At 39.1% G+C, this 11,462-nt stretch overlaps 3 protein-coding genes across 3 annotated transcripts; 2 read left to right on the forward strand and 1 right to left on the reverse strand.

Annotated features, from left to right (window-relative positions):
* Window positions 1–888: 888 nt before the first annotated feature.
* Window positions 889–2,498, forward strand: LOC146470614 (uncharacterized). The gene has a single exon (XM_085121863.1). It carries the CDS (start codon window positions 1,104–1,106, stop codon window positions 2,178–2,180), a length of 1,077 nt encoding a protein of 358 aa, XP_084977989.1. The 5' UTR covers window positions 889–1,103; the 3' UTR covers window positions 2,181–2,498.
* Window positions 2,499–4,701: 2,203 nt separating this feature from the next.
* On the reverse strand, window positions 4,702–6,100 carry LOC146470615 (uncharacterized). The gene has a single exon (XM_085121800.1). It carries the CDS (start codon window positions 5,971–5,973, stop codon window positions 4,840–4,842), a length of 1,134 nt encoding a protein of 377 aa, XP_084977926.1. The 5' UTR covers window positions 5,974–6,100; the 3' UTR covers window positions 4,702–4,839.
* A 3,352-nt stretch (window positions 6,101–9,452) lies between these two features.
* LOC146470616 (uncharacterized) lies at window positions 9,453–10,790 on the forward strand. Its single transcript, XM_085121801.1, has one exon. It carries the CDS (start codon window positions 9,586–9,588, stop codon window positions 10,657–10,659), a length of 1,074 nt encoding a protein of 357 aa, XP_084977927.1. The 5' UTR covers window positions 9,453–9,585; the 3' UTR covers window positions 10,660–10,790.
* Window positions 10,791–11,462: the final 672 nt, after the last annotated feature.

Genomic DNA, 11,462 nt, shown 5'->3' on the forward strand with positions numbered 1-11,462 from the left:
AAAAATGACAGCAATCTCCGTTTTCTGAATGAACGAAAGCTGCTCGAGGTTAAAACTATCTCTTTTTCTTCATGGATTGCGAAAATTGTAGATCCCGGATCCTTTTATATTTTTTTAACTACGTAAGGACCTCTCACCGCACAAGACGTCAACATAAAACGAAAGGCAGTGCAAATCGTTCAAGACAGAAGACTGAATGAAATCTTCGGACAGTTCGTCAAGTATCGACGAGTGCTTCTCTCTCAACAGGTTATGACTGTAGTTTATTGAGTCTCCTTTTAATGGTAGATTATGAATGCCCGAGGTTCATATGAAAATCTTTTGCAACTTTATAAAAGTTTAAAAATATTTTAGGTTACTTTCACTACTTTGCCTAAGTCGCTTTATAGTTTAGATCAAAAGCCCTTTACATAATTTATTTACACAATTCCAATGCAAGAAATTCACAAACAATTTTATTTATCTTGTGACGTCAGAAGAAACTGTTCATTCTAAAGTTCAAACAACGAGTAATCGGGGTCAAATAAGATTAATTTCCATTTTTCTCTCGGAGAGAACTGTAGTCACTGTTTAGTGTCTGCTAAATCAAATAGTCTTGCACGTTGTAGTTCAAGAAAAGCTAGAAAATGAAGAGGAAAACAACCTAGTTGGGTTGACAAATGACTACTAAAGGCTTCTTAATACTTGAAGTCTCTTGTTGATTGGCACCCACTGTTTGCATCCAATCAAGTTAAGATGTTTTTGTACTTAAGAGGCAGCCAACCAACAAAGCCAATAAAACAATGACGAACACTCGTTAATTTATTCAGAACAAATTAGTGCTCCTTGTGAACACAAAGACACAACAATACATTCTTTGAAATACTAATGGCTCTTTGATATGTGAAAGACTATATTTGCAGTTCATTAGCGGCTTAAAAGGCTTACTCTTAAACGACTGGCATGGCAGAAAACGCTTTCGCAAATATCTTTTGCTTCGGCTGGAGTTGAAGTTAACTTGAGTGTTACTCCGTAGTGGTTCAGTTACAGAATATCGAGGAAAGACTGCAAGAAGTTACGGCTACGATCGATGTAAACGATATTTTGACAACATATCGATTTCAATGCCGCGAAATATTACTACTGATCTTGGTATATCTGTCACGGCAACAAGCCCGTTTAGTCCAAGGAGAGAAAGAAGTTTATCTCAAGAAACCTTAAAGCAAGGAGTAACAGGAGATGAAAGATCAACTCAAGCAGACGCTGAATCATTTGACAGACCCAAAATTAAATTCCCTGTGCTTACACAACCGAGAAGAGTGAACGACGAAGGGAACAGTAATTTGCAAGTTCTTTTGCGTGGGGTACAATGCTTTGATTTTTCGCTTGAAGGATCAGAATTAAATACACCAAGGAAGAAATCATCACCATCTTCCGATTCTCAAGACTTGGAACTTGATTCGGTTGCTAGTCAGGCAATAAAACGAGAAAAAGAATCTTTTGTTTACGTTCAAGGCCGTGGAGATAATGTGGAAGGTGCCGATAAAGATAAAACAAAAGACTTTGGTAATGTTTTGCCCCTTTCCTCTTCAATCCTGGAGGGTCAACGACTTAACATTCGCGAAAAAGAAAGCTTGAACACAAAGCGCGAGAGTAAACAGTTCCGTTATAAACAGACAGAGAAGGGAAATAAGTTACCGCACCAGACTGACTCGACTTACAAAGATACTGAAATTGAAAATAAATCAACAAAACTGTCAGAAACACAAAGGACAGTCTGTAATGTCGTTCCTTTAAGGCCTTATAAAGATGTTGAGCGACCTGTTTTTCAGCTGCCCAAGGCTGACAAATACGATATCACACCAAGAAATATTATCAACAGCAAAGCTTGTTCCGTGTTCAAAGTGAGTCGAAGACCATCGTTGTTTAACTCAGACTACAAAAGCAGTCAGTGGATTCCGCGACGTAATAGTTACACTATTAAAAATTCTGTCTTTAAAACTATTTTGCAACAACCGGCAGTGTTTCTACGGCAACCGTCGCCTGTAGCCGGGGTGAAAATGACTTTAAAGGAGCAGGAAGATTCTCTAGCGGAAGCAATTCAAGCTGTTGAAAAAACGAACATTCAGCCTCCTTCTGTTGATGCCGAAGTGACTCGACAGATAAAGAAGTTTGTGATAAGGTTGCCGCCGATATGCTAAGCACGCAAGCAGAGAGAAACCAGTCAATTCGCCAACTTGAATTCGCGTATAAAAAATCTCGCACACGGGATAAGTTAGCAAGTCAGAAGGAAACTTGATCTTGAGTGATCATTTAAATGAACAAAGCAAGGAATTGTCTTTGAGGATCACTAGCTTGGAACGTTATCTCGCGCGGATGAACTGACTTTATTGTGAGCTAATTTAAATTTGTTGTGGACACTGAGTCCTTGCTCAGTTCTTCAGGACTCTCGGAAAAAAATTTTGTCTATTATATTATTAAATTATTTTAATATTTAATAAAAAGTAAAGAGACTTTTGATCTAAGGACCGTGACTCATAATCTTTTGTCTAAGTATTTAATTTGTCCCGTCAGAGCATCATGATTTTTCCTTTCTCCGAGATATTCTTACAGTATTCGACTGAACTCCATACACATCAGCTCCTCCCTATGAGCTAAGAAGCCATTCACCATTCTATGAGGTGGGATGGGCTGCCGGAATTTGAGCGTGGATGGGGATGTGAAAACAAACAAACTGGATCGAAAGGGAGGGCCACCCAAAATGTGGAGCTTGTCGGTAGTGTTAATTGTCATTCTGTAACAATACACAAAAGTAATTAATTACCAGTAGTGAGCAAAGAAACTATTTAATTGTGGTACCGGAGGCTGGAGTGATTTCATCTACCTCGAGGTAAACTCTGATATGCTTTATAAGAGAACTGAGCAGAACAAATGTCGAAAACAAAATTGAGATGTCCCGAGCGAGAACCAAGCCCATTCATGCACAGACACTCCAATATCATGGTGGGTGCTTTAACCTCAGCGCTACCAATGCATCTACAGTGACGTATTCTAGTATTAGCTCGAGGGATCAATGGTTATCACACATTTGCTCCCAAGGCCTCCGTCGGACTGAGAATTACCTGTGCTGGAAGTCAAGGCTATACCCTCATCGGACCAATTGTTTTTGTACCACACTGGGGATATGATAACATAGCATATTTCGATGAGCTCGCGGTTAATCGATCTTCATATATGTAAACTCGGCTGTAAATTGATTTGAAGTGTTTTTGTTCTTGCCTATTTTTTGGCGGGGGAGGGTCATCTGAAAACACTGGAATTTCGATTAAGAGGGAACCTGAGTAATAGACAAACTCCACCAACGTTCCCCTACTTTGTTTAGTTAGAAAAGAACATTTCCCAAGTACAACATTCGCCACTGTCGAATTTTGGTCGTATATTAACAGGTTGAAACAGGGTACTTAGCGTCAATATCTGATAGGTTACTGAAAGAAAGGAGACGGAAAGATAAAAACAACAAGGCAAAATAAATCAGAACACGAGCTAATTATAACTTTTATTAAACTTGTTACCAACTGATTAAGGTTTAAAGATATACAAAGGTTTCACTTTTGGTTCGTCATTCTTGGCTTGCTTTTTTCATTTAAACCACTGGGCATTTCTAGAGATATAATAAGTAACATAACTGGCTTTTGAGAAAAAAATAGGATGAGCTTATCTCGCCATTTTATTAATAGTAAATTGTGTAATTATTGTATAGGATTAAACGAAACTAGGAAAACTAGGAAATTCATACTTAACTGAACGGAAAGAAAAACTACAAGAGCACGTCACAGGCAAACATTAATTTGCCTCTTTTATAGAAACTTGTAATCGGAGAGCCCTAATAATATTTATACAACACCTGACTGTTCTCTGGACTGCCGTTCCCTAGATTACGAATATCGCAGCCATTTGCATAGGCCCAAAGATTTAAGACACTTTCGGTCACAATCCGACAGTCGGTGAGTCTCACACATATATAAAAAATTACAGCTTGTAACACCCAAGAGTTTTATTTATGTTATTTAAAGGGACACTGTCAAGGAGATTTTGCTGAATTTTGGCCAAACTAACTCAAATATTTGACCAAAAAAAACCCTTCTTTAATGGAAATCGCTCCTAGCTTAGAGCACTGGGAGGAAATTATGAAATGATTTATCCGCGGAAGATTAAACCATAATCAGTTTTTCCAGTTTCTCCAAAATTCCCAGTAGGAACTTGAAAAAATTGGCCATTTTTTTCAAGTTGCAATCCATTTCCATCCTAGCCATCTCCAGACAAAAATGATTGATACCAGTTTGTGTGCCCTAGTAGGGTTATTGTTAACAAATTTGAACCATTATTATAATGTTCCAATCAATACAAATACGGCTTTCTTTTACTATTAAAAGTGACACTAAAAACAGGTGACATCGCCCCTTTAAAATTGCGAGATTAACATAACGTGGAGGGTTCAGACGGAGATGGAGTGTTACAAGGGCGCCTTTCTAAGAGCTTTTTTTGGTTAAGACTCCAGCAAGTGTTTATAACATCAAGGCCCAGTTGTTCAAAGCCCGATTAAGCTAATCCTGGATTAACGCGAACTTTGATTTGAGTTTAATTACTGAACAATAATGATTTTTCAAAAAGATTTTTGTCCCTCAGTTTTGACGTTAATTTTTTTTTACCATTAGCTTAAAATTAGATTTTAAAAACATTTTTAACGAGCGAGCTGGAAACCTCGGTTTACTTTTAATCCGGGATTAGCGTTAATCGGCTTTCGAACAACCGAGCCCACTTGTTTAATCTACAAGGCGACTAAGATTCGGAACAGATTATTTAGTAAATTTGTGGTAGCCTCACAACAAATTTCTTTACTTCGCGAGTTACCTCATTATCAATAGTCTCAACAGATTTAGTTGGTGTTTTTACCTTTGCCAACAAATCTTCGTTTTCTTGCAAGGTCACTTTCGTTCTGTCTCCAGGTAACGGTTGCCTTAGAAACATAGCAGGTTGCTGCATGATAGCTTTAAAAACGGCATTTTTAATAAAGCGACTATCACGATTTGGAATCCAACTATCATCATAACCTGAATAGATTAACATGGCTTTCAGAGCGTTTCCTTTGAACACCGAACATACTTTAACCTCTACAATGTTTTTAGGGTTGATATCGTACTTGTCGACGCTTGGCACGTGAAGTGTTGGACGCGTATTCTGTCTTGCGGGTTTTAAAGAACCGATACTAGACCTCGAGGTCTCGTGGCTATACGAGAGTCCTCCCTCCCTCCTCTCTGAAGCTTTACGATCTGACCGTGTGACACGGTATTTATTTGTGACTCGGAATTTATCAGCCCTTGGAGGCTGAAATGTCTGTTGCCCAAACTTCGAAGTAAACACATTCGACGCTTTCGCGTTTTCAATATCAAATTCTTGAGATGTTGAATAAGTCTGATATGCAACATTGTTCCTCTCTTTTGCTTTCCCTTGTGTTTTATGCTGTTTGCTCGACTCCTCTTTTCCTTGTAAATGCACTCGCTGACCTTCGAGAACAGTCGACGATGAGAGTGGCAAAACATTGTTCTTGCCTTTCAAACTATCTTTAGCAGATGTTTGTCTTTCATCATGATCCTGGCCAGAAGAAGTCGAGGAAGAACCTACCGAACCAACGCTTGAATCATCAGTAGATTCTGGAATCAGCCCGTGCACTTGGAGTGGAAAATCGAAGCACCGCACACGCAAAAGAACTTGCAAATCGTTCTCATTTTCGTAAACGTTGTTCAATGTTGTTCTTCTTGTGAGAGCAGGCAACTTCAACCTGGGCTTTTCAACTTGTTTCTCCTTGCTATCTTCCAATACTGCGTCTCCAGGTACTCTTGGTGATAGGTTTTGCTTTTCATCTTTTTCTCTACTTTGGGGACCAAACGGATTTGTCCCCGTAATAAACATATCATTACTGATCGTTCTAGGCATAACTTAATTTTACCCGAGCAAGAAATGATCTTATTAATTGACCTCATGGAAGCGCTTTGAACAACTGACAGAATTGACCAACTGACCAAATTTATATCAGACTGAAACCTTAGTTTTAAATAACCGACAATTTCGTTGTCTGGCGAGTGACATGGTATAATATAATAATCTGCTTTGACGTTATTGTCTGAATCTGTCTTATTTCCTCTGGTAACACGACTAGAATTGTAAGAAGGATATCCGTTTTTAAGATTTCGATTTCAACTAATTTGGTCAGTCATTCGGAATGGAAAAGCAGTACAGGTGTGAACAGGTCTGAGAAACGAAGGCTTTTCTAACAGATATCGGCAAAACATCTCAATAATGTTTCAGCCAGAAGAAACTCAGTGCATGGAAACTTAACTCAGTGGTTAGTTAATGTGTCAATTTTAATCCTAAACAATTAAACTGAAATTTTAACTGAAAAAATGACATTGTGACTGAGCTTTTCAGCAATACATCCCGGAGGAAAAAAACTGGTGAATATTTTCTGAAGAAATATCTTCAGCAAACGACCAAACTCAGAAAATAAAAACTCTTGATGGTTTGCCCGGGATCCGTTCTCAAGGGTCGGCTCTAACGGCTCTGTCTGACAGAATGGTGCTACAACAAATAAAGATGTTTACATGACCTTCAATTCAATTCGGGATATTCTTAGTGTAATCTCTTAAATGAAAAACAACTGAAAACTAGTTCTGTTTTCTTGGTATGTCTACAGCTTCGGATTAACTTAATCGCCCTATTTTTCTGTCGCCAACAAAATGGCGGCTGAGACAGATGAAATTCCCGGACGATGCCTCGTCCTCATGTATCGCCTTTCAGCATTCAATATGACGAATCGTCCGGAGAATTCTAATTCGCTTCTCCAGAGCACCTTTTTTTTTTTTTTTTTTTCAATAAACGCTTCTCCTCCAAGACACCAAAGACTCTGAACAAGTAAAAAATTAAGGCCTTAGGGTGGCCAAACAAAATATTACCGGGCAGCCATTAGTAATACTGTTTTGATAGTTTTCTCGAGCCGGAATGGATTCGGCCTGGAGTATAAAAAGAAACAAATAACTGATGTTTAGACTGTTCCTTATTTTAAATGCTCTAAGGAAGAAAAGTCAACGAGAAGACAAAGTAGAATAGAAAACACCCGTCTTTATAATCTCGATTGTTTACCATTGTTAGCTGAAATTATTTGATGATGTTGATCGATTCGTATGATTCAGTGTTTTCGTAATCTAAGGATTGCATTTTTCCTTTTCCTTAGTTTTCACCTTTCCACTGCCTCGTGTCACCAATCAGTTTAATGGCTTATCATTTCTCCTGAATCTTTGCAATCAAATCTAAGCGGGGAAAGATTGTTTCTTTCGTTTTATTTTTTTTAGAGGTCATTCAGGACTAAACGGCAGGGTTTTCTTTTTCCAACGTATGGGTGCTTTCGTAGCTGCTCCCTGATTTTTTCGCCCACCAGCCAGGAGAGTTTACAAAACAGAACAATAATCCCAACTTCCATTCTGAAAAATACATTGAAAGGCGAGCAGTCTTTTGGACGGTCATATTTCACGCGCGAGCATAAACAGGCATTAAAAATGTCTGCAACATTTCAGTCTATTAATCTAGGATTGGGACTAAATAAGCCAGTACCTGAACTGATCCTCATATCCCAACAAAGGATTATCGTCTTTACCGATAATACAGACTTCATCACGGCAGATTATTCATAACAGTTAACGGTAAGGTTGTTTCCTTGAGCAAACAACACTTCGAACTTAGCTTATTACCTACAAAGGTGCATTATTCAAAATTTACAGAAAGAAAATCTTTTCGCCATGTTTTTGCTGCTTGGCTATATACTGATGAAAGTGTTCTAAATGAAAACCAGTGACAACGATGTATACTATTATTAGCTACTCAGCTGAACTGCACTGTGCTAAATAAGTATATATCAATGAAAAAATCACGTGATCGAAACCTAGATGTCCTGTTAAGGTTGGGGTGGTTTGTGCTGTCACTGTCTTCGTAATCATACTTCCAACTATTCTATTTTAAAAGCCCTGCTGTGTTGCAGTAAAGTTCGGTGAGTGTTAGGGTCAGTTAAGCAGAATAGCCGACTATCATGAAGCCTTAAGGACTTCGATCTTTGTTGCTTCAAAGCAATTAAGACTTCATTCGATGTCCACACACCACTGGTGTAGAGAAGGATGCGAACTTAAAGAAGCTAGCATGTATTATTTGCTTTCTTAACCAGCCTCCTTATCCCTATTTCTGAGAGATCTGGATTAGTCAGGCTATATGCTACAGAGGTCTTGAAACCAGGGCTATTTTTACCATACGATTGCCTTATCCGGTGACCTTGGCACGAGGAGCAGACTAAACCCTGACGTGACAAAAGGTAATCCGCCCAAATCTATGCTTCACATTTTGCATAACTCCACGGAGCGGATATACATATAATCCCGGGGAAAAGGGAGAAAGGGGAAGAGTATTCCACGGAATTTTTGGCGGGGGCCGCTCGGTTCTCCAAACCCTGACACTGTTTCATACCAAATTAGATAATTTCCCGGTAACCTTTTTCAAAGCTTTTTTTTTTCATACCCGTTTTCAGCCTTTCTGCCCAAAATAGTTTTAAAAAATCTATACCCTATTTCAGACCAAAATGGCTCAAAAACCATAGCCCGTGGGGACGCACATAGTATACAGCTTATATAGGGAAGAACCTCCCTCCCCCCCCCCCCCCCCTCGGAAGTATAACTGAATTACGTCTGTGGATTTCTGTCAAATCATCAGTTGCACATCTACTAAAATCGCTTTTATTGGATGAAACCGTTCATCTTTGGTTAATTCAAAATTCGATTGCTCTGTTTAATTTCAAACTTTTGGTAGATGTCTCCAAAATAAAAATAAAGAGCTCTGGGTTCTTACCAACTTATTATTTCAGACCTCAAAACAACACATTGTCCCTCGGCTTACATGTCTGCTCACTCAAAGTGAGCTCATTTGTCCCTCACAAAAGCCATTTTCCAAACTAATAAACATTTGAAGTGTAAACGCAATTTTATTTACATTGCATTTTTAACATTCTGCGATGCCATTATAATATTTTCAACCGTGGAATGAATGTTTGAGTAATTTGTTGATCCAGTTTCCTTTTCAACTTTTTTTCATTGTGTTCAAGGCTTTATATAACTGCCATTTTCTGTCACGTGCAATTGTCTTGGAGCCAATCACGCACGTATACAACTCTCTGATTGTCACGTGGGTCTCGACGGTTACGCATTCCCTAGATAGTTTTGTAGCTTCTCTTTTCTGTACTTTTGTGCACAACGGCAAGGGAGGTGGTCAATTTTGAACAGATTTCCGGCTTGGAATAATAATCCGCCTGTTTACATGTCTCCTAGACGATAAACGAGACAAAACAAGCGTGCCGGCGATTTGAACTGATCTGACAGAAAGCTGAGATCTACGTTTAGATGGATCTTGAGATAATTCGTCTGTAACCACATTTTCAGCCCTCAGAACATTTCTGACAAATTTTTGAAAGCGTTTGTAAAGAAAAGTGAAACAAACTTCAGAGTGAAAATAGGAATGCCGCGAACAGTTTGCAGTAATTTCTACATAGCGGGAACAAGACTGTTTGACAGTGGCATCAAAAGGTCAGGTAAAGAAGACGAAGAGAAAATTCAAGCGGAGGTAACCTTTAACTATGACCGGGAGATGACCGCAGATGAAACCTCGACGCCAGCACAAGATAGACCCAAGCTAAAGCTGCCTCTTCTCCCAGCATCTAAAGAGGTGAGCAAGGAAGACGAGAACGATTTAAAAGCTCTGTTACGAGTGCGACGTTTTGATCTCCCGCTTCAAAATCACGGCTTGGTTCCAGAATGCAATGAGTCCAGCGAAAAACTCACATCACAGTCTTCCAGTTCTGAAGACTCCGAAAATCTAAGCAACCAAGATGGCAAAGAAAGTTATGGAAGAGGAAAGTCCCATAGTCGCAAAGACAATTTTAGAGACAAAAGTATCAGTTTGCCGCTCTTGTCGTTCTCGACAGTTCTCAAAGGTCAGCGAGTCAATTTAAGGGGTAAAGAGGGATCAAACGACCAAGGAAAACGCGACAAAACAACGTCGGTACAAAGTTTTTCAACTCAGACCGACTCAAAGTCTCAAGAATCCAGCGCTGGACTCGAAAAGACAAAAACCACAAAAATGAAATTGAACCACCCAACACGAGGGAAGATGCTTTCTTTAAAACATGGGAAAAGTCACGAGCGACCGGTATTTCACCTGCCAAAGGCTGATAAATACGATATCTCACCTGACGGAACCAATGCCGTCGATAAAATTTGTAGGGTCTTCAAATTGAACGACCTCAAGACATCTCTAATCTATTCAGGACACAAGAACAGCTGGGTTCCTTCGCGAGATAAATATCTGACGAAGTATTCTGCATTCAAAGCAATCTTGCAACAACCCACTTTCTACCTGAGGCAACCTTCACCTGTAGCTGGAGTTAAAATGACTTTACAAGAACAACACGAAGATTCCTTCGCGGCAGCCATTCAAGCTGTTGAGAAAACAAATATCCCGTCCCCGCTTGTTGACGCCGAATTGACCCCGCGAAAAAAGACATTTGTGATTAAGTTGCCACCGATTTGCTAGACACATCTTTTCTAAAACATAAACTTAGCGTTTTTTTTTAACATTAATTATTTACTGATTGATTGAGATCATGGTTGGAGCAAAGGTGTGGCATGGCTGTACGTGAAAAGCCTACTCAGTGAAACTAATCTGTTACGTTTGTTGAAAATTCTCTTCATTCAACCCACGTTTCTCTTATGTTTCTCCAGTTTTCCTCCATCCTTAAACCAACATTCTTAATTCTAATTAGAGACGAAATTGGAAGGAAAAGGTTTGACAGCCTCAACCATGTCATATGCTTTCCTTGTCAAACAAAGGCGATTTATATTTTCAGTGCTAGGATACTTACACCGAAAGGTAGTTTTCGGAAGTTTGTACTTTTATTCAATCCATTAAAGATTTAATTAGACCATGTGAGATCGAGAGCATTTTAGTGAACATTTGTGAGTTGTGTTTTGCAATTTCCTTTTAGTTTGCTTGAACAACAAATCTCACGACCTTTTCGACTACGCATGCGTTGGAAGATTGGCTTATTTCTGATCAGTGAAATTTTTCTTCGCTAAAATTACTACTCAGATTGCTATCTGAAACTGGGCCTCGACGCTTGATGGCGAGGATGAATTTCCTTTTGCCTTTGCATTATGCCCTCACCTTATAAGTCTGGGAATAAGGCAGCTCAGATTTGATAAATTAAAAGAGCAAAACTGCATCTATCTTAAAAGTTTGAGACACGGGATCCAAACGTCACTACAAGAAGCACGTATCCAAACAAAAGAACTTTGTTTCTTGGAGAACAAAATTTGCGTTTGCCACAAGCACCCCTT

Source organism: Pavona decussata, unplaced genomic scaffold, assembly GCF_977016875.1.
Source record: "Pavona decussata unplaced genomic scaffold, jaPavDecu1.1 SCAFFOLD_113, whole genome shotgun sequence".
NCBI classification, from domain to species: Eukaryota; Metazoa; Cnidaria; class Anthozoa; order Scleractinia; family Agariciidae; genus Pavona; species Pavona decussata.

Excerpts from the sequence above, each read along its gene's own strand:
- LOC146470614 (XM_085121863.1), top strand. The coding sequence starts at position 1,104 with ATGCCGCGAAATATTACTACTGATCTTGGTATATCTGTCACGGCAACA.
- LOC146470615 (XM_085121800.1), bottom strand. The coding sequence starts at position 5,973 with ATGCCTAGAACGATCAGTAATGATATGTTTATTACGGGGACAAATCCG.
- LOC146470616 (XM_085121801.1), top strand. The coding sequence starts at position 9,586 with ATGCCGCGAACAGTTTGCAGTAATTTCTACATAGCGGGAACAAGACTG.